The following is a 24,638-nucleotide window of genomic DNA, read 5'->3' as shown; positions in this document are numbered from 1 at the left end:
TATTCTTGATATCTCACACAGCTCCCAGGGAGCACAGGACACAGCAATCACAACAGGAGAGCAACTGCTCTTAACTCCCAATCAGCTCTTCTGGAACTGCTTAATTTCACAATGTAAAATATGTCTTGCCAAAATCAACCTTGAAAATATCTTCCCTAACGCCCACAGTCCCCATTTCATTCCAGCCTTAACCATTAAAAATGCAGCCAACAAGCCTCCTGAAACTACAACACTCAATTTCCTCAAGTCCTCAATGAACAGTAAGTTCTCTTTTTAAGAGCAGCAAGGATAGTTTCAGGCCTGGAGATCATAACCGTTGCACACAATTTTGTTAATGAGAGTTTCCAACATTATGAAAAAACATCTCTAAGAAGATGTCCACTAGCTGTAACAGCAGCAGAGTTTTCATCTTTGCTGGCAGTTACTTTGCATGGCTGAAGGGAAGGAAGAGGTGCAGCGAGAGTGCCCACATAAGTACTTCTCTTCATGAAAGGCCCATAGGAAAAGAAAAATGAGAACCACCACAGTTAAAGACTTCAGAAGCAGTTTTCCTGCATATAAAAGTCTGGACTTAAGCCCAACATTTTAAGAATTTCCAAGGCGAAGTGTGAGCAATATATTTTCCAAAGTAGCATAAAGCAGCTTTTAGAAGCATTGATAATATATTGGTAAACATTTAGATTTAGCACCACTACTGGCAAAGAACCAATTCTTGAAGTAAAAAAAAAAAATTAAAAAAAAAAAAAAATTAAAAAAAAAATCAAGAGGGGAAAAAAGAAGATCAACTGCTGTAAACGTAAGTGGTAGGTGTTTGCAACATTCAGAAGCTGTCAGTACCGGAGTAACTACTGAACAGAAAGGTAAGCAGCCAGTCATAATCACTGCAACCTTTACAGACTATGTATTTATTAGCCCTCTTTCCCATTTATCATGATGCTTTGTTTTTGCCTGTGTGGGCATTCAGATCTATGCTACTGAATGCTTCTACAGGGCTTTTCATGCCTGAAACACATTAGAATTCTATGGGGTCTACAATGCTTTAGAAAATGAACATCTACTCTCTTCAAAGAAAATGCGCCAGGGTCTGTCCAATATCAGACAGGAATCACTTTACCAGTACATGTAGAAAGTTAAGATCAAGGTAGTTTTAGCAAGGAAAAACCTCTGTGTTAATACAACCAAGTAACAGCTAAATCAGGCAGACAGTTTTACAGATATAAACATCCTTTGTCTGTTTCTGAGTGTATCTATGTGGTCTTTTGAAGACCTGAGTAAGACCTCTGCCTGCACTGCAAGCCAACTAGAAACTGCAGAGCAGCATTAGCAGGTCAGCATCTTGAACTGGGTTATTATTTGTGTCTCAGCAAGATTATTAATTTGAGCTCATCCATACTAAAAACATTTTAAAAGATTTTGGCTGACCTAAAGCACAGGAATTCTCTTTTGTCCTTAGCTGTTAGTGATCACATAGATAAACTCTGAGATTCTACTATGGTAATGTTAAAATATTAATATTTTATTTACCTCCTCACTTATTTATTTTTAAGAAACAACTCCTAAATTTATTACAAAAATCTATGGTTGCTGTCCATTCCCCCCCCCCCCCCACACACACACACGAAACATTTAGCAGTGCTACCAACAATGCAAGGCAGTGAAGAAGCAGGTGTTTCCAAACTAAAACTCATTATTTCATCTGTATCACCCACTTGGAGATAGAACTTGTATTCAAAGAAAGGGTACAGCCTTTGGACATTTGAGCTACTGCACAAACTATTTGGGAGCATTCCCATAGCAACAAACATCATTTTATAAGAGCACATCATTAGCACTACAAATTCACATTAATCCCTTCCTGTGGTTGGAAACTGCCAAGGGGCAATTCAAAATGGGAAAGAAATTCACACTGCTGCAAGAAAATCCACCAAATTTTCCTCAGACCAGGAGAATACTGCATTATCCTGCCTAGCCTGACACACTGTGTCAGGCCTCCGAAGATCTTAATTGACAGATCCTTTTCAGATCTAACCACTATAAACCTGTAGTTTGAATCCTTTCTCATTTCTGCTAAGAGAAACACCTTGAACTCTTCTTAAAAAGTAAATGAGAAAACATCAGCAACCACCATGCTATAAATTGTGATAATTTCTTCGAAGCATTACCTAAGGAGCATTGAAGCTTTATCTAGGCAGTTTTCAATGTGATTCCACATTGCCATTTCCCTCCAAAAGAGAATTCAGGTTCTATTTACACCACATAAAACTACTAAACTCTGAACTTCTGGAAAAACAATACTCAGTACAGGAAAAAATAAAAAAATAAAAAAAAAAAATACTCAGTACAGGAAAAAATAAAAAAATAAAAAAAAAAAAATAATTACAAGCTTAGCTCCTTCCCTTACCAAATTAAAACTTTCTGTTCTATCCACACCAATATACCATCAATGTTAACTGAAAGACTGATAAAGAATGCATTTCAGGTAAAACATAGATCAACAAATGACGTGTTAGGTTCACATCCTTTTTCCTTAAAGTAAAGGCCCTCATTGAATTTATCTGTCTTACTCAGTCCAAACAAAAATTATGGATATGTGGGAGAAGGTCTCTTAATGATGCTGCCATTGCCCGTTTGATGTTTAGAGAAAAGAGATGGGAAGAAAAGGTGGATCAAACAACCAAATGAAAATCTGTCTTCTCACCACCAAAAGGGTAAAACAGGAGTGGATAAAAAGTGATACCTAGGATAGATGCTCTGATGAGCTATGCTATGCTGTCCTCAGTGCACAATGTCAGTAATTGCTAGTTTTGTTACTGCTGCTCTTTATATGATAATCCCATAGCAAAGCAACAGCTCTGATTAATCAATTAGCATGGATTCATTAGAGATGAAAGATAGGGTAATGTAATTGTGTTTACTGAACAATGGATGATGGTGTGCTTAAAAGCTCAGGCTTCCTAATAATACACAGCCACCTAGCAAGACATATACATAACATTATGAATATTTAGAACATTCTCACTGCAGATCTACAGCAGCAATAATCAGCATGTGAATGTGTGTCCAAGTAATGCTGGAGCCTGAGCATATGAGGCACTTGGTGCTGGTGAATATTTCAGCTTTGTCTACATCATTGTAGAAAAGCTGAATCTTTACCTGTGGTCCAGCATGAACTGGAGCTTTGCTTAGAAAGCTGTGGTAGAAAACATGCCCAACTATACTCCACAAAACCAGAAATCTTCCCAGAACTTCAAGATTGGGATCCCCTGTTTGACTCAATCTACAGCATAACAAGGACTTGAATACACTCAGTGATGCATTTACCCAGAATTTTCCCAAGACATTTTCACAGTGTGCAAAGGAACCACAGTTTGTGATCAGTGTAGAGATTCCCCAGCTTGGAATGTAGCCTTTTTACTACACAGGGTCCTAAAAAATCACATTGCTTGCTTAGATTAAAGACACTTTTATTCCTGCTGAGAGTTAAGTGTTTTCTCCTAACTTTGTGGGCTGTGAATTTATTTACTCTTCAGTAGATTCAGGCACTGAGTTAATGAAAGACGTATCAGCCTGCTTCACTCCAAGTGGCATACTGGTAGCAGCTATCTAATATTTAACCATTTTCTTCCTATTTCAAGAGATGTTTAAAAACAGTTTAAATTACATATATAAAAACCTTACTATATTAATATTCACCTACAGTATATATACTTACATATGTATTTTCTGTTTCAGCTGAGATTTGTTCAAGATCATCTCTCAAGTCTCATAATATACCCCAGTATGGGAAAGAACCGCGTCCCTTAGAAGCCCTCACCTTCCCTCTTTACCTTCTCTGAACCAAATCACCCATTGTCTTTCTCAACAAAACTACTCATGACACTGAGGCTGGGAAGCCACCTTGATGGCCTAAAAACAAACCAACACAAATTAGCCTTGCCTTGCCTTTCTATTTGACAGGCAAACCCCAGAATAGCGATGCTCCTAGTTTTTTCCTTTTGTGTTCTTGAAATCTAACTCTAAGAATCTGTCAGCAGAAAAACAAGCCATCCGTCTCCAAGAATTTCCTAAGGGACTGTGGGAACACCTCAACCTACACAGCATGAAACAAGTGAATAAGGGTTAAATGTCTGAATCTCTTCAATGATTTGAGAGTTGTCTGTATATGAATGTAAGAAAACATATTGCCCTACACAAAGTCCTTGATCTTGATCCTAAGTCTCAATGGAAATTAAGGCATTGTACAGCATTTTAATTCTGTGCAACTGTATACAAAACCTTATTCTACGATCTGAAATTACAGACTCAGTGTTACATTGAATTAGTAAGCGAATATTATTAATAAATCTGAGTCAACTCCTGTGAGCCAAGACATTACTATCACTGGCTTATCTTAAACCTAGCAGGTAATTTAAATCAGAGGCAGATCACCTTAGAGTTCAGTGTTATTTCCAACAAATCCTTATGAATCATAATGGCATTTTCAACCTCTCCTAGGATTTTGAGAACTCATCCAAAAATAACCTTTCATAAAATGATCTGCTTTCATGTTAATTATTAACTACATCTTCAAATAGCAACACTGGTTAGTAAATAATTTGACAGCAATAAAAATTGCAGTGGAAGAAAGCAGGACTTATCACATTGCTGAAAGAAAGCAGGGTGAACAAAATACCATCAGCAAACATATATCAACATATTCATTGGGAATAAAATAGCACAGCAATAATAAAGCACATAGATGAACTAAGCTCCAGATATAGAAGTATTTTGCAGTTTCACCTACTGATCAGATTGTGAGAGCAATATTGAACAGCAAGAGCTCTCAGTAGTGGCAAATATAGAGAAGAATAAGCAAAAAGGAATTCCAAAGGTAACTTCATTTTCACACTGCGAAGGTTTATTTATTGACAGAAACTGTCTTTTTTAAAACTGGTATTAACAGTTACAGATGGGCTTAACCGCATTAAAACTGTTAACATCAACATACATAATTGCAAGGACAAACGTCAGAACACATTGCTGTTCCTCAGGTAAGCACAACAAGTGAGGTGAACAACTGAATCATTCTCAGAGAACAAAAAATAGCCCATGCTATCAATTCTCCTGATTCTCGCACATGTTCCTAGAGAAACACGTCTGTTTATCCTACGCAATTCTCCTTTGCTCTCTAAGCAAAGTTAATCATGAAAAGAGTCAGAATTTTAAAAAAGCTTTCAGCAGAAATTCCTGGTTTTTATTTATTCCTATTTTTAATATAAACGTCATCCCTTACCTCAATGTTTTTTTCCTAAAGAAAATATCCCAGAGGCATCTTCTGTATATAAGCTGTTACTGCAAAGCAGAAGGCAATGACTAATCTATCACTATGTAGCTCCATCATTTTCAAACGTCTCCACAGAAAACACTGAAGCTGGTTTTGGATTAGCACAGATGCTGTGCATTGGGGCAAAATAGTTCCATTGTTTCCAGTTCTTCATATGAAGCATCATAATAACTTACTGCAAATGCTTCCAAAGCGTGGCACACACAGCAAAGTGAATTTGTGCCATCCCAGAATACTTTCCATACATGTCAACTAAACATCCATCCACTACTTTCTTTTCTATGTTAGACCAAATCAATGCAGTATACATGAGAGCACTACAGCACGTAACAAATTAAAAGTTTGAAAGGACATAAAATACAACTTTTTACCTCTATTTTTTGGGTTAGGAGACTCAAGATTTATGTGGTCACTTAACATGTATGAGATGCTGGATCATGTTCAGCAAGACTAAAAAGGCAAAAGTGTTGCCTTACGAACCCCCTGGTTCTAGTGGCACTGTCATCTCTAAGACTGTCATTTGTTATGGCTGGCAAAATAATGGTATCCAGTTGGCACCCAGCACTGTATCTGCCTTGGACTAAGTTTCTTCTCTTTGCTCCTGTTTGAGTCCATTTGTCTCACACAATGAGTACAAAAGAAGGTGAAGCAAACTACAGTGAAAAGCTGTTCTAAGAGCAGTGAAGGTGTTTTTGAAAATAATGCAGCAAGCAGATCTGTTTTACATAAAAGTAGCCAATAAATCAATCTTCATGGGAGCCATGGGTCCATGCAAACCTCTCCCCTGACTTCTAGACTCATGTTTCCTGCAGCTTATCCTGCCCGAGCTGCAGACCCCATTCCTTAGGTTGCTTCCTTTAACTGCTGGCACAGTTTTTCACTGCTCCCCGGCAGGGCAGAGGTCAGAACTGAAACTGTGCTGTGACAAGCTGAGGGATGTGACAGGTGCACAAAGTAGCAACATCAGTTCTCAGAACATTTGGGTACTTTACAATGTTTCTCAGCTGGAATGATTTACACATTAGCATATCCTTAACTGACAGAAACCTCTTTTATTATTATTATTTTAAGAAATTCTAGGCTTTAGAACTTCAGTACAATAAGCTTAGATAATTAGCACAGATCAGCTTTGTTCCATTTCAAATATGATTGCCTATGAATAAATCCAAGATGAACTACTCAGGTCTGACTGTGATTGGAAATACTCCATGCAGCATTTCTACAGTAGTTGGGATAGAGGGCTGACCTATACTAGGTTCACTGAAATTCATTATTTAGGATAAGCAAATTTATAAAACACTTTGTACTGTGCAGTTACTTACGTTACCCCACAGAAAGAAGCTTTTTTTTCCTGAAGATTTTATAATTGCATTATAAAAATCCAAAGCAAGCTGTTAGACTTCACTTGCAGTTTTCTTATACTGAGCACTACTAATCTGCATATTTAATAGCTCCAAATCACTGTAATCTATTCTGTGTACTCAAAAGTAAAGACATTATCTTTTCTTCTAGAAAGAAAAGGTAGAAACTGCTTCAATAAGTTACTTTGTGAAAGAAAGAACAAGATAGACTTTCTGAAGAAAAGCATTTTGGAGATTACTAAATTCCAAAGCAAATAAAAAAAGCAATGAATGCTTTCTTCTGAAAATTAACCTAATGCCTAGGAGCCCTAAAACAAGGTACATTCTGCAGGCACTTGCAATACAAGTTGAGAAAAAAAGTAAAGGGGATGACATTTTTTCAAGAGTCAGTGCATAATCTCATTCGGGCTTTAAATTCCAGCACAAAAGGACCATCAATTGGGTTCAACTTTTTAATAGGTAGCACTGGATACATGAAACAAAATAGGAGAAAAATAAGGTAACACTGATCCGTGTTTCTGAAGTGATGATGCACCACTGCCCTTCAAGTTACTCCAAACTCCTGTACAGTGCACACTTACTCTTGTTCAATGGTAACAGAGCAGTAAAGCCCAGAGATGAGGAGAAAAAGGGGCCTGGGGAGCTAAATGCCAATTCAAACCACTTCGCACAGTGCTTTTCCTTCAAGCGTGAGTTGCTTGCAACACCACATTGTGAGCACAAAAGGAACTCAGGTTTTATGAGAAACACAGATGAGTTTTCCACTTGCTACATCCTCCTCCCAGCAAATACCCCTTTCCTACGTGTGCAACCTTTGTGTGTGAATCCCCATTGTTGTATCCTATTCCAAAAGCCACAAGCATCATTAATTGTGAAAATCACAAACGTAAGGATCAGGGATTTTGAATGCAACCCTGAAAAAAAAGTACGAACAGTTCTTTCCCTCCAAGTACGTGTCTTACATCTTTGCAGCAATCAAAGAGGAACTGTTTACCATATGAAAGTAAATATTATTTCTGTTATGGCTACTTGGACATCTGATAGCCTCAGGCAACCTAAAGGGGTCCCAGTAGTAACAGCTCAACTTAAAAGCCAAAGGGCAAGTACCTTTGAAGTCAGAGATGACACAGAAACAAGAGTAGACCTTGAAGCGTAGACTGATGGAACACATCTCAGCACTTCAGAGCATTTTCGTTCATTCTCACAAAGCAGAATAGGCACAACTGACTACCTGCAGTGCTAAGTGCCAAAGTACCTAATGACAAAACCTTCCTCCACAAACTCCTCTTCTAGGAAAGAGATAAAGGATATCTGCAGTTCAGAACAGAGGAGCTGAGGGTTCTGGCAAGCAGTGCTGGGGTGGCAAAAGGAACATCAGGTTCTTGGTTAATCTTCAGAGACATCAGAAGTTGTTAATATTCTGAGAAGTAGTAAGCTTTATAAATTTTATTATTAAAAAAAAAAAATGCGCTGCTAGATATGAGTGACAGAACAGCTCTGTGAAAGACACCAGCAGTCTACCAAGAGGATCCTGCCACACAGATGCGTAGAAAAAGACCTCACCCTGCAACTTGACAAAAATCATGGCTTTCTGCACACCTTGTGCTTCTCACTGGTGGAAAAAAATAAGTGCTTATGAACCACATAATGTGAACAAAGAAGCTGTTACATGCATTCAGATCTGTTCTAGATACAGATTTGTCATTTATCTTCAAAATCAAGAATTATTCAGAACTGCGCACCCAAGAAGAGACATATTTGTATCCAATATTTTGTATTTTTATTGCTACAGACAACAGCCACAGTCTGTGGTCAGCAAACTCCTGTGAATTTTTCAACTATTTTAGAGATCCATAAAATAAATAGCTGAAAAGCTAGCCCGCTGTCTGGGAAAGCCCATAAACATAGAAAGGGAAATAGTGAGCCATACTTCAGATTATAACCAGTTAGCAGTTGTGACGTGGCAGAGACGATGACCCCTCCTTTTTTATTATTTTTGTTATTGACAAAACAAAAAATTGCTTGGCTTTTTTTTTTGTTTGTCTCTCATAGCCATAAAACCACACATCGTGGATTGTTGTTTTTTTCCTCCAGGAGTCATTTCAAATTTATTTATAGCATGGCTTTCCACTTTTATCTGCAAATGTCACATCTGAGCCACTAACTTCATATAGTTTCTTGGTTTAATAAATACAGTAGATACAGCACATGTTCTGCTTCTGCCCCTCTCTGAAAATAAACAAAACTAATCAGGTCTAAAAACTAGTTTATATCTCACTGTTTGTAGCAAATAGAAGGGGTTGGGCACAGATAACCCAATTTTCACCTGTTTCTGCTTACTGCATACACACTAACTCAATTTTGATCGATCAGCTAATGTTTGCAGACTTACTACAGCAGCACAAGGGTACTACATCCATTCAGCTTATTTTTTAAAAAAAGGCACACCAAGATGAAATGTTGTTCATGCTGCTACTTAATTTTATTTTAGCTCTTTGTTTATCTCTTCACTTCAAAGCACTTCCAATATGAGGAACAGTTTCAGTGTGACAACTTTGTAAAATTAAAATAGAAAAAATGTGCCAGCATCAATCTGCTTTACATTGGGAGCACAACAGCCTTGAGATAGAAATGACGACTTATGAGAACAAGCTATAATGAACTCAGAAGTTCTATCTGCAGCAGGAAAAATATATTAGACTAGAGGCTGAACACTCCTGACACAATTTGTCATCCTCAATGGGTGCCTGCTGTTCCGCAGCCACAGTCTACAGTGAAGTTCAACTCCAAAAGCAAGGGAAAAATCACCAACATGAAGTGATACGACTCAGTTTGCTACCATCTCTTATTTGGATAGAAGCTGCCCAAAGCCCATGCTGACAGGAGCACAGAACACATCCAACAGTTGAGAGCTACGCAGGGTTGGTGGGACACAGGCAGCTCATCCTGGAGAACAGCAGGAGGGCAGCAGCAGGCAGCTCCCCCAGGAAGCGATGTCAGCACAAACACCCAGGTGGCAAAAGCCAGCCTACCCTCAGTTGCTCCAGTGTCCATGGGAGGGGCACAGGGCTGTGACAGCCCAGGGGGCCTAGAAACCTGCCCATAGAAACCTCATTCCCTCATGCAGAAAGAGTCCAAATTCTCATGGCAGGATAGGCATGAAACCAAAAAGTCCTATTTGAGAGTGAGGTCAGAAAGAGGGTTTTAGGAGTCCACTGCCAATCACACCAGTAACAAGCAGGAATAGTGCCTGGGCAGCTGAGCACTTGCAAATTCCAGGGTTGCTGGAAATTAAGTTTTACTCTGAATTATTGTTCTCAGACTTCTGGATAGACATTTTTTCATTACTTGAACTGAAATATATTTAGCTAACTTCTGTTCCTCTCACAATAATATATCTGGGGTGCAATTTCAGTTCTTTCAAAGGACATTAGCAAAGGGCACTACATATATCCTACACGTGCAAATAAGTGGGCAGTATCTCCTTTACATTGCTTTCCAAAGACATGCTTCCCCACTAGAAAGAGATCCTGAGAGGTTCAGTGCAGAGACAGTCCTCTGTCTTCTGCCTGAATAAAAATATTTTTATAGCACTGGTGAGTGCTATTAATTTGCTTTTTACCTCTTGTTTGTACCGTTATATTATACGCTTTGTAGAAACCTAAATTTATTACTTCAACTATTTTAAGAGCAAAGGAAATGTTATAAATGGTGTCTGTAAAATCTTTTCATTTTTAGACTGCAAAGGAAATACATATATTTCACAATCACAGAGTTGTAGGGCTGAAAGAGACCTCTGGAAATCATACAGCCCAGCCCAGCCCCCTGCTAAAACAGGTTCTATACAGTACGTTGCACAGGAAAGGGTGAGAAAAAAAACTGTTGGGACACGAGCACTTAGTATGGAAAGCAGAGATCACCACCAACTTGTATTGCATCCAAATCAGATCAAAAAGTATCTCTCAAAGTTTCAGAAAGTATAAACAGTTCACAGAACAGTTGTGCTGTGTTCAGTTTTGGGTCCCTCACTACAGAAAAGACATCTACAAGAGTTGGATCACTCAACTTCATTTTAAGCAGGCATTTCCAAGGCTTAATCATTTTGATGATTATCGTATGATTCCTTTCCAGATTTTCATACATATAGGCATGAGTGGGTCCTACACTTGCTACCCAGGAAACATAGAACATTTCTGTACCATTTTAGCATATGATTACCTGTACAGTCTTTAGCAGGTCTGAAAAAGAATCTTATGTTACACAAAACAAACAAGTTATTAGACTTTAGTGTTCTCAAGCCTAAGGAAATGCTCTGCAAGGAGCTCTGCTGCTCACCCCTTCAGCTAATAGGGGCTCATGAATGTGAAGAGCTGCAGTGGTCCCACAAAGATTTTCACTTAATTTACTCTTGGAGACTGCCCGGGTTTTATCAGTATTCCATATCATAATATCATGCGACAGCCTATTGGGTGCAGAGGTACAGTGCACTGCAGAGCTCTTTCCCTGTTTATCTCTAGCAGCCTCAAATGAGTTTTGACTCTCTGAGAGGAAGATACATGATACGTTGGGATGAACTGCATCTTCCAGGAGCTTCCGCATGATTTTTAATTCTGGGGCCCAGGGGAAGAGCTATAATGTATGTCCTGGGAGGTGAGCCATTGAAGGTCTGCCGAGAGTCAGACTGACTCTCTCTCCTCCCACTCTGATTTTATTTTTGGTTTGTTTTGATTTATTACTCCTAATTATTTTGTATTTTCTCACACTGCTTTTAGTAAATTAGTTTCCTCCTCTCTCAATTGGGTTTCTCCCTCTTCCTTCCCCCCTACCTTTCTCCCGAGGGAAGGGAGGTGCATTGTGTGATTAACTCCCCCGGCTGCAATAAAGGCTCGTGCTTCCTTGCTTGGCATTTCAACAGTCATTCCCTTTTTCAGTTTTACAAGAGCTGAACAGATTTATGGATATGATCCACACTGTGCTCACCTGTATGCTATAGCAGACAATGCCTCATGCAGCCCTCAGTGCACTATGTGTACTCTATAGCCTGGTGAGTGACACAAAGCTCATGTCCCCACGCTGCATCTGGAGATGGCTCCTCAGAGAACCCACATCACTCTAGACTGACCCCACCCCCAAGGGGTGCCTGCCTACTCACTGACCACAGAGAGAGCCAGGAAGCTGAGCAGTACCAAGAAACTGCAAATTCTGCTGCTGCTTCCTCTCCTATCCCAAATCATGGAATCATAGATCCTGATAATTACATCACAAATAGATTATGAACATTTCATCTTTTAATAACGTTTAAATCCTCTAAACACTACATGTCAGTCCTCTGCTTAAAAAATAACCAGTATCGGACTGCATAAAAATAATTTTAATGGAACATAAATAACATGGCATTTTATACACTTCTTGTTGTACTATATAAGGGCATAATAGGTAACAGATTCAGTTCCCCAAAGTATTATAATCCATTGGCACAGTGCCATACTTCAAAAAAAATTCTACTTTTATTTACAGGAGTGTGCATCTGGTTCTAATGAACTTGCTTTACCTGCTTATATCAATGTCTGCATGCCTGGTGACATTAACAGAATGGCTTCATCAACACACCTCTCAAAACAGCCATTTGAAAACAACTACACCCAAACCAGACACTGAAAGGTAAAAAGGCAGAAAACCACAGCCAGGCATAAAGTGATCGTTTAGTTTGGTGTTTTGTAAACCCAAGGATAATTCTGTGATTACTAACATGGTAAACCCTAATTTGAACATGCTGGCAGGTTCTTGCCATGAAAGCATTCAAAAACAGACTGGATGATACTTCGAGCAACCTGGTCTAGAGAGAAGTGTCCCTGCCTACAGCAGAGGGTTGGAAATAGATGCTCTTAAGCGTACCTTCCAGTCCAAACCATTCTACAATTCTACCTTCTCAGGTAGAATTTAAAAATACCTTAGAACTTGGCTTGTTGCCTATTAACTGGACAATCAGTCTGACCTTAACAAATTGCCCACCTCTAGGCATACTTACTGTGAGAGTTTGGATACATCTATGAGAAGTAAACTGAGCAATTTCCCTTCTCTTCTACAGGACAGGATAGTGTGCTTCCCATTTTAACAGGGAACCAAAGTACAAAGGATGGCCTGAAGAATATAGCAGTGGTACCTTTTTTTACCCCAACAATTAGCTCTGTTACTTACAATTTTGCAGAGTAATTTCTAAATAAAACATTTCTACCATAAAAACTTTTCTAGTCCACATTGATTGTCTCTGCTCCTCTAAGACTCGCTGGCAAGAACTCAGGGAGAACTTGCAGCACACACCTAATATGCTCTTTCAGATTTGTCTCCATTAGGAGCAAACCAGCTCCTGCTTTGAGCTGTTCTTTCCCCTGTGCAGAACCACCAGCAACATCATCAATAGTTTTTGTAGAATATTCTTCCCTCAGAGACAGATTTACTGAAATCACTCTGTCAAACAGAAACCTGAGACTATCCAGGAAGGCACACACTTGGCAAGAAGGAAATACAGATACAGTTATCCATGTAATGCACTTCAGCCCTGTTGGTTTCACAGATAAAATTTTCAACACCACCAGTAGTTAAGAATCAACACAGCCTTGAAGAAGCACACAAACACCAACTACAGATGCTTAAAAAAAGAAAAATCTAAGGACAAGCTCCTGTGCTTTTAAACCAAAAAGAGGGTTAAGACTTGCATGGATATTCTCTTAACCAAAGAATACCCATACAAGTATTTTAGGGACAAATCTGTTTGCTTCTCAGACCTGCAGCATTTCACATACTTATTTTTAGATGAAACATTCATACTTTGGCACTGATGGCAGAACCTTCTTTGCCCCATTTTCTTCTGTTTGATTCCTATTCTGGCACCTGCAGCTTACTGCAAAATGGGATGGTATGGGTTGGAAGTAAGCTCCCAGTTTGAGAAACCCTCACAGAATTTCTTAGACTGTGGTGAAGAGCAGGACTTTCTTTTTGTTTCTGTGAAGCTGACAGGTACACTGGGAAAATGATTGCACTTGGTAATTCCAAAAAGGCAGAAATGCAAAGGAGGTCAGTTTATCCCCACAGGTGTTAAATGTGCAATCATCTCAAACACACCGCTATTTAGTTCAGTGAAGCAAAGCATGCTACAGAAAAACTCGGCAGCTCTTTTATTTCAGGTTTAAGTTCATACTACCCTATTTTGGACAGTGAAATCAGACAGCAATGACAGTGAGAACAGCAGTTGTAAGACACCATGATGTGATTTCAGCCCAGTCGTGCTCCGTCAACAGTTCAAACACAGTAGGTAGTATTATGAGCATTTGCTGTGAACGATGCAATTAAGAAAGCAGGTTTTCTAGAATTATTCAGACACATACTTGGGGATCTGTATGTTCTAACCGATACTCAGATTAAACCAAGGTGAACTCAAGGCAGTACTTAATAGTAGTACATTAAGAGTTAATTAGTAAAATCATATGCCAATACCCATCTTGTTTCCCAAGCTACTTAAAAAACAAAAAACAAAACAAAACAAAAAAAAACCAAAAAAGTACAATCTTTTGGAAGCAGAAGTTCTCATAAGACCACTCTTGAAGGTCAAAGATCTGTGGGCTTTGTCTTGTTCTTCATGATACTGTTTGGGAGTAAAGCCATGATATTGCAACCACTTTGAGAACTAAAATATAAGGACTGTGTTGGTCCAGACTATGGGTGTGTCCACCTTCGGGTGCTCAGCACCAGAACTCTGGGTTGCCTCACAAAGAAACAGATGTTGTCCCTGATAGCACAAGAACAACAGTTTGATTCTGCATCTGCTCACCAAAATCCTAGAACCTAATCATTTCCACTGCCTCATACATCTAGGCACTGCAAGATGCTGCATGAAAAAAAAAATCCAAAATGATTTTTTTTCCTAACATCACAGCAACATTCAGGCCTAAATATATGTTAAAGATATTTGTCATTATTCCCAGTTGTCCACTGGGTTTCTGTACTTTAGGAAAATTGTATTTATATATTTAATGGTCTGTATTTCAAAGGGACTCTGGCTGAGAACCAGTTTTATTTTAGCTAAATGTTTCTAGAGCTTGACAGTAAATGATATGCATGAGCCATGTTGACTGCCATCTTCCACTTTTAATTTGACTGTCAGACATACAAGCAACTTGCTAATGCTTCCTTCCAATTTCAGCACAGTGTGCCTGTTGCGTAAGCAGCCTGCTAAAAGCTGTTCCAGATGGAATGACAGTATTTTGTAGGACCCCAAAGATGTAGCTATAGAGATGAATGTGTGTCAGCAGCATTGAAAACGTGACCTTTTTTCCCTTTTTTGTCAGCAGTTCTTATTTCCACCCTATAATTTTTCCACATTCTTTGTAAGATAGGCCACGTGGGAAAGAAAGAAAGCATTTAGGTCTCACAGACATCTTCCATCATCTGCAGTCACATTACCTGAATGCACAAAGCAAAAGCACAGAGGTGAAAAAGGCTTATAAACAGTCTGGCATCTTCAAACCAACAGCCAAAGCCCCAAATATATATTAATAACGAAACAAAATCCAGCTCACTACTACTGTAAGTTCCATAATAACAGAGAACTTCAGTGGTTTTCATAGTAAGTAATTTCTCACACAAATATTCACTAAAAAGCTTGCATTCCTCTCACTAGAAACAAGCTTTAGAAAGCAAAACATTAACAATGAATAACATTTTACCAACTGTGCCACTTTTACTGATAACTTACGTACTCTATTAATGTCACAGAGCATTCATTATTAGCTCTTATTAAGAGAAATCACAAAATCTACTTATCCTTCTCAAATAAAAATACGTAAATTACTCCCACCACTCACCTTGTACAATGCAGGTAAAACAATGTGCTTGTTGTGAAGTGTAAGCTGTGCAAAGAAGCACAAAGAAGTCTATTTTTTTTCCCCCACACATATCTCTTAGCACATGTAGAAAAGAAATTACCACAGGGCACTTCTGTCCTGTTCAAGATGATGAATTCAGTGTTCTGAAGCACAATGTGTATTTTCCTTTTGATTTCTTAGTTTTTCCCTCTACAATATACAGTGGTTTCCCTTCAATGCAGAGTACCACAGCACATGCTAGAAGGAAGGAGGGAAGAAAGCAGCACAGGCTTGGAAAACAACAGAGAATGTGGAAGAAATGGCTTTTGTTAACGTGACAGCCCAGAGCTGGCTCCAGAGTGGACTTGGTAGGGGTTGTGAAGGCAGCACAGCTCTGATTTTGCAGTGTGCTGCTGCAGCCCCTTGCTGCAGATGGCCCCTTGACCTCCTAACCACATAGCAAGCATGCTGGAACCCCACGTGCTGGTGAAAGGAGCTCTGCATGCACTGCACAGCATGAACAGGCACACATAGGACTTGCTTTAAAAATGGATTCACCCAAATCAGAACTCCCTTTTAAAAATCTCACGCTTCAGAACTTCCCAGCTGAGTGACAGGAAGTTTGTTTCATCTTCCCCAAATCTTGCAAGACCAAGAGTTACATCCTTAATGGCAATCTTTTCTCTCTCACAATGTTCCTTTCTTGCAGCCCACCTCCTGGTACCAACTGAGTCTGGGACAGCTCTGCCTTGAGGTTCTGGCATGTAAAGAGGACCAGAAGCTGGGCCAGCCTGGCTTAGTAGTCAGGGAAGGCAAACATATTCAGCAGGAGTTCTCACTGCTAAGAGCAGGCCATGCAACCCCACTGCATCGCAGTTCCCCACACCATGTCAAATGAGACCTGTTCTGCCCCCACCCTGCTTTTACACAGTCCAATGAGATGGAGAAACATTCCTGACTCTTACCAAAAAACACCCCCAAGTTTTTAGAGTACTATTGATAACCTTTACTTCAAATCCAAGCTCTGACAGCCACACTTTATGTTTACATCTATACATAAAGCAGCATGCAAAAGGAATGAGCAGCAGAGCTGCACCCCTACACATGCTCACATGCTATTCTGCAGACGCTTAATCAGAAAGGCTAATACATTACAAACAATTAATGGCCAGAACAACCCGGAGAGGTTTTGACCCTCTTTAACAAGGGCTTGAAACATAAAAATATTCTGATTATATATGAATCTCATACAAAATTGCAAATTATATGTCCACAATGCATAAAATACAGTCATTTTCAAGTCACATTTAGGTAAAAATGGAAACTGGACTTAGCTGCTGGAGCAGCTCTTCAATTGATCCAACAACTCATTGTGTCTTTAAATATGAATAAATGCAATTTAATCAGCCATTCCTATCGATTAATCCCAAGTATTTATTGAGGAAACATGCAACCATAGGAGAAAAGAAGGTCATGCAGAACATAGGATCCCATGATAATCAGCAGGTTAACAGCAGGACGTGAAATCCTCACCCCAGCAGAATCAATGCAAAATTCCTATCAAATTAAATGGGGCCAGTCTAAAAACTCATGATGGGCCAAGTCTCATGAAGATGGAGAATTCTGTACCTGAGCAGAAATAGAGATAAGAAAAGGTAACAGATCCATAAAGGGAAGTTCAGATGTCCCAGTCATAACTCAGTAATTACTACAGCTTGACACCACTGAACTAGATTAGGCAAAGTAGCAGAATGTCACCTCCTCCCTAAGGCTAGCTGAAAGACACTACGGGGCTCACAGCCAAAGGTTTCCTCACTCCAACAGTGTCTCACCCTGCAGTGCTGCCAATCCCAGCCCAAGAGTAGCACACCCACACCTGAGTGCTGCCAGGGCACTGTTTTGGCTACAGCATCTGCAGAAAGGTGTGCTAAGCTAACCAGGCTTTTCCAAACTCCTCTCTGGAGCCAGCGAGGTAACTAGCAGGAGAGCTTAACCATTGCCTTCATAAATTGACAAATTAACTATGAAATACCTTCACTTCAATAGCATATTTGGATGTTTCAGATCCCTGTTTTTTGCTGCTAATAGTACACAGGTTTTTCAGTGGTAGCTATTGTGACAAGAATGGAGAGGCCTGGATGAAAAGAGAAACTCAGATTCTGTGCCATCTGTTACATGACTTTCAGTCTGAGAGAACAGATGCTGGACTTCCCGATCAGCTTTTGGCTGGTCTAGAAACATTTTGCTAATTAGGGCTATAACTATAGCTAAGACAAAACAAGTGTCAGAGAAAAAGTGAAAGACTGGCTCAAATTCCTCTCATACTACCTGGGCACTCAAAGGAGATGTCCTTTTGATAATTATAATATGACATGAAACAGCCTTCCTTAGAATTAACATACACCAAGAGGACACCAGAAAATTGAACATGCCCTCTAATTAGATTCAACAAAGGGAAGAAAAAAAAAGTGTGCACTGGGTTCAACAGATTCACCCGAACTAGGCAATCTTCTTATCCTACTGCACATTTGTTGTTTTACTTCACGCATTAGCCTACAGCTCATCTGCCTTGTGCTCTTCCAGAGAGAAATCAGTGTGGCACTGAGTTGTTCTCAAGGCAATCATTGCATAGAAACCTGACCACCCACTGAGGTGGGGGCAGCACACAGCAAAACCAAGAGCATTCCCCTACATAATACACCACTGCCAATTCTATGTGTGTCAAAAACCAGAATGTCAAAAGTGCCAAAACCACTTCAAGTTAGTTTCAAATGTAATATGATAGCTACAATAGCTATGGCATAAACAGGGAGATGATTTTTCCTATATATACTTTAGACAGTTTACCAATAGCTCTGATGCTTCTAATTTGCATATGAATACACAGAAGCAGCTTAATTAAAACAAAACCACACCCGTGCAAAGGAAATGTAGTAGTAATTTTAAGTTTTCAATCCCTCTATCTAGAACAAGAGAGTTTTCTCTAAATGCTGCTTTAAAGCTTGTGTGAAAGAGCACAGCTATATTAAAAATGCAGCATTATTTGTAAGTTTTTTCATTTGTCAAATATCATTTCTTCTGTGCTTTAAAACAGTCTGTACTTAATTTAACCTAAGTTATTTAAGCTTTTTATGCTTTCCAATACATTATGCTGAAGCACACTCCAGTATGAATGACGATGAGTTTTAGAAATAGTACTGCTGCAAAAATAAGAGCTGGTATAATGTGTTTTGCAGTAACAGATTTTCAAGTAAACAATACAAACTTGCAACTTTCCAGGACTTGCTTCCCTCCTTAAATGACATTTAATAATCAGAACCTTCCTCGCCCTTGCTAGCAGCCCAGCTTTTACTATTATCCTCATCCCACAGCTGACAGAGAGATACACTATTAGGCACAGAAATTCCCCTTATGCCTACAGGATTCTTGGGTACTGGCACAACTCTTCATACAGATACAATGCTTCCTGGGAGGAAACAATGTCACTCTTTTGCCCATTTTTTGGTACAAGTTCCATGGCTACTGAAATTAGTCAGTTCTACACACATCTGCTCACTTTACAGATCTCTCAACTTTGTAAACTTTTCTACAAGGTTACAAAATTCTCTTTTTTACTTCATTATTAGAATAATTTAGTATTTATTAAATATATAAAGCACTGGCAACACAAACCTCAAGAAAAATGCTACAGCTCTCTGAAAAATGAGGCAGAACTTTGTTGAACTTCAGCCCCTAAAATGCCACAATGGTGTAAAATAGGATGCACATAGTTGGCCAAAAAAGAAACAACAGTCAACTAAGATTCTGCATTGGTCTTCAGAATTCTAAGTCCAATGAAACACCATTTATATGCAAGTCATCTAACTTCCTATTTACTTCATTCTCATGAAATTAACTGAAGGCATGATCTTAAAAACATGATCTTCAATTGGTCCCCACTTGCAGCACTAATAACTTAACCTTTTTTGCACCTCCCCTCCCCAGAAGACAGCAATGCAGGCTGAAACAAGGAGACTGCTGGTTTTGTTTTGCTTGGGGCAGGGAAACATACAGACTGTTTCCAGCAACCAGGAACAGGGACCAAATTGCAACACTGTTCAGGGGAAAGAGGAAAATCCAGAAATTTCACAAGTAAACAAAATGCAGGTGCAGCAACAACATCAATTAAGACATCATTCACTTGGCATAAAGCAGTGCAGATAGACCCAGCAGAGCTTTCTAAGCAAACAGAGTTTACCTGCAAGTTCTATTCTGCTTGATACACAAATTTATCCCAGCTGACACACAGATACAACAGATTTCCAGCTTTCTGCAAGTAATAAAGGAACACCCATATGCAAAAATCAAGCTTCAAGTCTTAAAAATGCAAAGTAGAGAACATGGACCATGTGTCAAAGAAGATCAAAACCAGACTGTAACAATGTCTGATTAAGAGTCACTGCATCTCCACTGTATCCCCGCTTTCATAGCTGCTAAAGACAATGTGAGCATGAATTTGTCCACAAAAGATAAGAATTGTAAAACAGAAGGCTGGAGAAAGGATAGACAGCAGCAGAACGACAAGGGAAAACAGAAATCTATGTGGAGGTAATTAATAATAAAAGGAAGCACTTGTTTTCACTACCAACCAACAAAAATGATAAAACCGATCAAGGAAACAATTAATAAATTTCAGTTCATATTCCAGTTCTTTATGTCACCATTAAGCTTTATGTGACTATCTTATTGAGAAAAAGTGAACCACTGTCAATTGACTATATTAACTAAAACACCCAATTCATGTAGAGAAAATTGTCTCCTTTGTGGCATTTTGTTCTAGATTCAAAAAAACTTAGCTTATAAAACAGTAGCGTACAAACAGCTAAAAACAACTTTTGCCCTTAATACAAAGATGAGTTACATGATGCTTACTACCACAGCATGTTTGTGACTGAGGTCACTGGGATGAGAGGCACTTGGGTGGAAGTCAGCAGGTGGGCCCAAAGCCGGATCACTGCTCCTTCGTACCAGAAGCGGCATGCCTAAGAGACAAAATAAAGAGATAATATTATTTCCAAACTCCTTTCACATAAACACAAACACTGCAAAGATGTTCTTGCTGAACTACCAGGAAGCCTGTTGCTGGTATTCTTAATTGCAACTGTCACAACCAAATAAGCCATATTCCAAATTCAAATGCGATGTTCCTTATACTTTCAGTGCCGTCATCCCTACCACTCTTCTCATTTCTGTCAGTTGATTAAAGTAAATGAGAACAAAAGCAGACAGTAGATAATTCCTTCAGGAGTGCCATAAAGACAGAGTAACTGTGTATTAATCAAAGTCTAAGCACAGCATGAGGTAAAGGTTGTGTTTTCCATCTATGTACTACACTGAAGAAGTCCATTGCAGGAAAGTCAGAAGTGACCTTAATCAGAATATACAGTCATTGTGCTATTCCCCCAGCTCACACCATCAGCTGGGCCTGCGGCAAGTATTCAGTGCTGCACAGTGTCACAGGCACTTCTAATGATTGTTACAGGTTATAACGGAATAAGCAAACTCTGTCTGCAGATAAGAACCCTGACAACATATACCAGAAATATGTTAAAACATCTACCATACATACATGCCTTTAATTTGTTCATCACTGTCCTCCTTAGACGTGAACAAGAAGTAATGGAAAACTAACACTTACCCCATTTATTATGTGATTATACAGACAACTATACAAGTTTATTTAGGAGATGCACTTGACTGTTGTTTTTTGGTTTTTGTCAATAAACAATGCTTTCCTTTTCCTTACTGCTTTCCTTTTGTCATGTCAAGCTTCTGTATTATTCTACTAGTGCTACAGCATTTGAGCTGAGCATTTACAACAACCATTGTAACCTAAGACAGAAAAAGTATTTCTTTTCTCTGAACGATGAAATGCAGAAAACATGTTCCCTTTTGCATACCAAGCTGATCATACAAGGCATGCTATTTATAAACACTACTGTTCTTTGTCAGAGCAGCACATTGTATCTTAAACTTTGGAACTTGGTTTACAAAAGTAGTTGTTCTCCTCCCACTGCACTGCAGCAGTAAGCCATGGACAATGAAGAAATGAATGTGTCCTGAACCAAAATTTTACTCTCCTTATGGTTTTATCTTGAATTTGCTCAAGGTGCATTTCCACCTTTCAAATGTCACCCAGAGCTCCTTCTGTCACATTAACTGCAGAACCTTGTTCCAGCCTTACTCACAATGCATTCTCTTCAACAAAGCTGAGGAAGAGTTTTTCTGGTGTCACTAAATGCTCTGTACTTTTTTGTTTCAAGCCACACAGAGCAGTCAATTTCCCTTTTGCTAGCATCACCTTCAAGGATTAGTTTCTACACAGATTCATGGTTAACAGTATATTTTCCCTGAACTCTTATGTTTTGGAAATATTTTTTTTTTTAACTGCAAATATGGTTGAATTGAGCATATGGTCGAAACCTCACTTAGATTTAAATTGGTTACATTAGAAAAACAGGAGAGAAGTTCTGCCATTTGTGCACAATTAAAAACTGAAATCTTGCATCAACACAATGGCAAAAGAAACATCTCCATGCTAGATGTAATCTTATTTCCTTAGTTTGTTTTTTAAATTAAATGAAAAGCTGTACTGAGACATTAACACCTGCCCTGATCAGGAGCAACTTCTGCCTCCCTTAGCAGTGTTTGCACCCTCTGGTGAATCAAAACTCAGTTTGGGTTAGGAAGGGGCTGGCTAACAAGAAATAGTGCATTTAGGAATACCGCACAACTGCAGAGAAATAACACAAGGTTTGGAAGTCAGTACCCCAGTGCGGTCGCAGAGCCTGCAGCTCCCTCGATCACCCTGAGCTCTTCAAGGTTTCTCTCTAGGCTCTGAGTTCCAGCAACAAATTTGATGCCTAGATTTAGGTAGTTAAATATCACCCAACATGACCATGAATGCAAACACGGCTACTTCAGACTTTCCTTCATTTTATTCTTTAGCTTTTAAGACTCCTTGCTTGGGAAAGAACAATTCACCTCCACCCAAAACCATTCCTACTGTAAACAGGTAGAAAGAGATTTACAGTACATCACGTAGACAGTTAGAGTCCTAATTTTAAATTCTACTCCTGCATATAAAAACGTTGATTAGGATGGGAAAAAAAGCTGTCCATCACCTATGTATCAAACTGTCAGCTGCTAAAGGCCACACCAATGACAATCCTCTGCCTGCTGCCACATCGTGCTCACCAGGATAAACTACCCCTTCATGCCCATATGTATCAGAATTTTATTTTTTTTTTGAGCTCCCTCAGAGCACAGCTCAACAAAATTTGAAGCCAACACTGAAGCAAAACTCTTCATAGAGTAAATTCATCCATATGTACCAATGTGAAATTGCCCTTTGACACAGAAAACAATGTGCTGGAAGATCCCTGACATGCTATCCACTGCTGTACAACAACAGCCATTTAAAGCCTAGGCAGAAAGACTTTTAACTGGCCTTGTCACCAAACAATTCAGGAACCAAAAACAAAATATTACAAGCAGGGTAGTCAAATATTTAAATACAGGAAAGGTCATTAACCATTTTTTTCTTCTTTTTATCCAAGATTTTGCACATCAGCAGACGTACAGACAGCACTGCCAGTCAGGGCTTTTTGTGAGCACAAGCAATCACAGCGGGTAATCCGGTCACCAAGGATTTATTGCTTACTTCCACCTGAGGCACCACATAATGGTGCTGCCATGTACTTAAAGTGCAGCTGACACTACCTTGTATATTCTACCATATGACAGGATCACAGCCTCACTCCCCACCTCACCCCCCTCCTTTTTTTTTTTTCCTTGAGCATCTACTGCTCCAACAACAGAGCTCCTATGTTTAAAACTAACCCAAATGGCTCATAATAGCACCTATCAATACAACTTAAGATCTACAGCTATCTGTTCTGTCTGAAGTGCACACTGCACTGTTAAATTCCCATGGATACAAGATTAGATTAATGAACTAGGATGATGTAACAGCGAGACAATTGACTTAAAATCTCCAAACAGATGAAAATCAATTTCCAACCAGCTCTCTTTCATATGCTATGGCCCAGTTCTCTAATAGCAGAACAAAGTATTTCCCCATTGCTCTAAACGAGTATATCTTAAAGAAAACAAATGCAATAAACTACAAGGAAAATCCAGGAGATTGTAAACAGAATTTTTTTGGTGCTGTGTATTTCAGCAGAATAATTCTCCCTGTTTGTACACGATGGAAAACATAGTCAGATTTTATTTACTAAATGCAAAGACTGTTCCCATAGCTTCTGACCAGAATTACATTTCTTTGTTGCTGTCATCACAAGAAACGGTACCTAATGAAACAACCGTGAGATATTTGAATTTATAGTTTTTGAGCTTTCAGTTGCAGATAGCACACGTATTTCCTCCTGTGTACATATTTTAGTAATGACGTTACTTGACATTCTATATTCAGAAATTAAAGCAACATCCACATGAGAAGAGGTTGCCCACTTCTCATTTTAAGACACAAGGGTACTTATGTATGTACCGACACAGAAGACATAGGAGTACTGCTGCTGCATTCTCTGTCAGGAAGGTCTCTGACTGCAGGGCAAGTCTTCAGGTGGGGTCTCCACCAGGTACCCTTCTCCCACCCTTCCTGTCACAGCACATCTCAGATCCCAACCAATTCAGCCTGTTCTCACCTCTGTCAGTGCAGCGCTCCCAGCGCCAGGCCCAACAACAGCTGGGACATGGGGGTGCTGCAAAGGTGCACTGAGGGGCCTCACCTGTGGGCACTGCAGCAGCAGCCCAGATGTGAGGCCTGATCATACTCCCCACAGCAGGCAGAGCAGGGGCTTTGCCCATTTTTAACATAATATCTTCCAAATAGCATTCAATGTAAAGGGAAACTAAACTTCAGATACACCAGCAAGAAAGGTTTCTTGTCACTCCTCCAACCTGCTGGACGCAGCAAAAATCATTCATCTTACTAAACAGAGTGTTGTACTTAAGCAGCATATTATCTGCATTTAAATCAATCATTTTAGGCTAATCCATCCTATAAGATTTTAAAGCTAATAGATCTCAGAC

At 39.2% G+C, this 24,638-nt stretch overlaps 1 protein-coding gene across 1 annotated transcript in view; it reads right to left on the bottom strand.

Moving 5' to 3' along the window:
* Positions 1–24,638, bottom strand: part of PARD3B (par-3 family cell polarity regulator beta) — a 366,162-nt gene that overhangs the window by 225,153 nt on the left and 116,371 nt on the right. The window contains 1 exon segment of the mRNA XM_015868265.1: positions 20,457–20,566. Coding sequence (XP_015723751.1) covers positions 20,457–20,566 — 110 coding nt within the window.

This window comes from Coturnix japonica, chromosome 7, assembly GCF_001577835.2.
Source record: "Coturnix japonica isolate 7356 chromosome 7, Coturnix japonica 2.1, whole genome shotgun sequence".
Classification (NCBI taxonomy): Eukaryota; Metazoa; Chordata; class Aves; order Galliformes; family Phasianidae; genus Coturnix; species Coturnix japonica.
The sequence above is the reverse complement of the archived record's forward strand: the minus strand, read 5'-3'. Positions and strand labels throughout refer to the sequence as shown.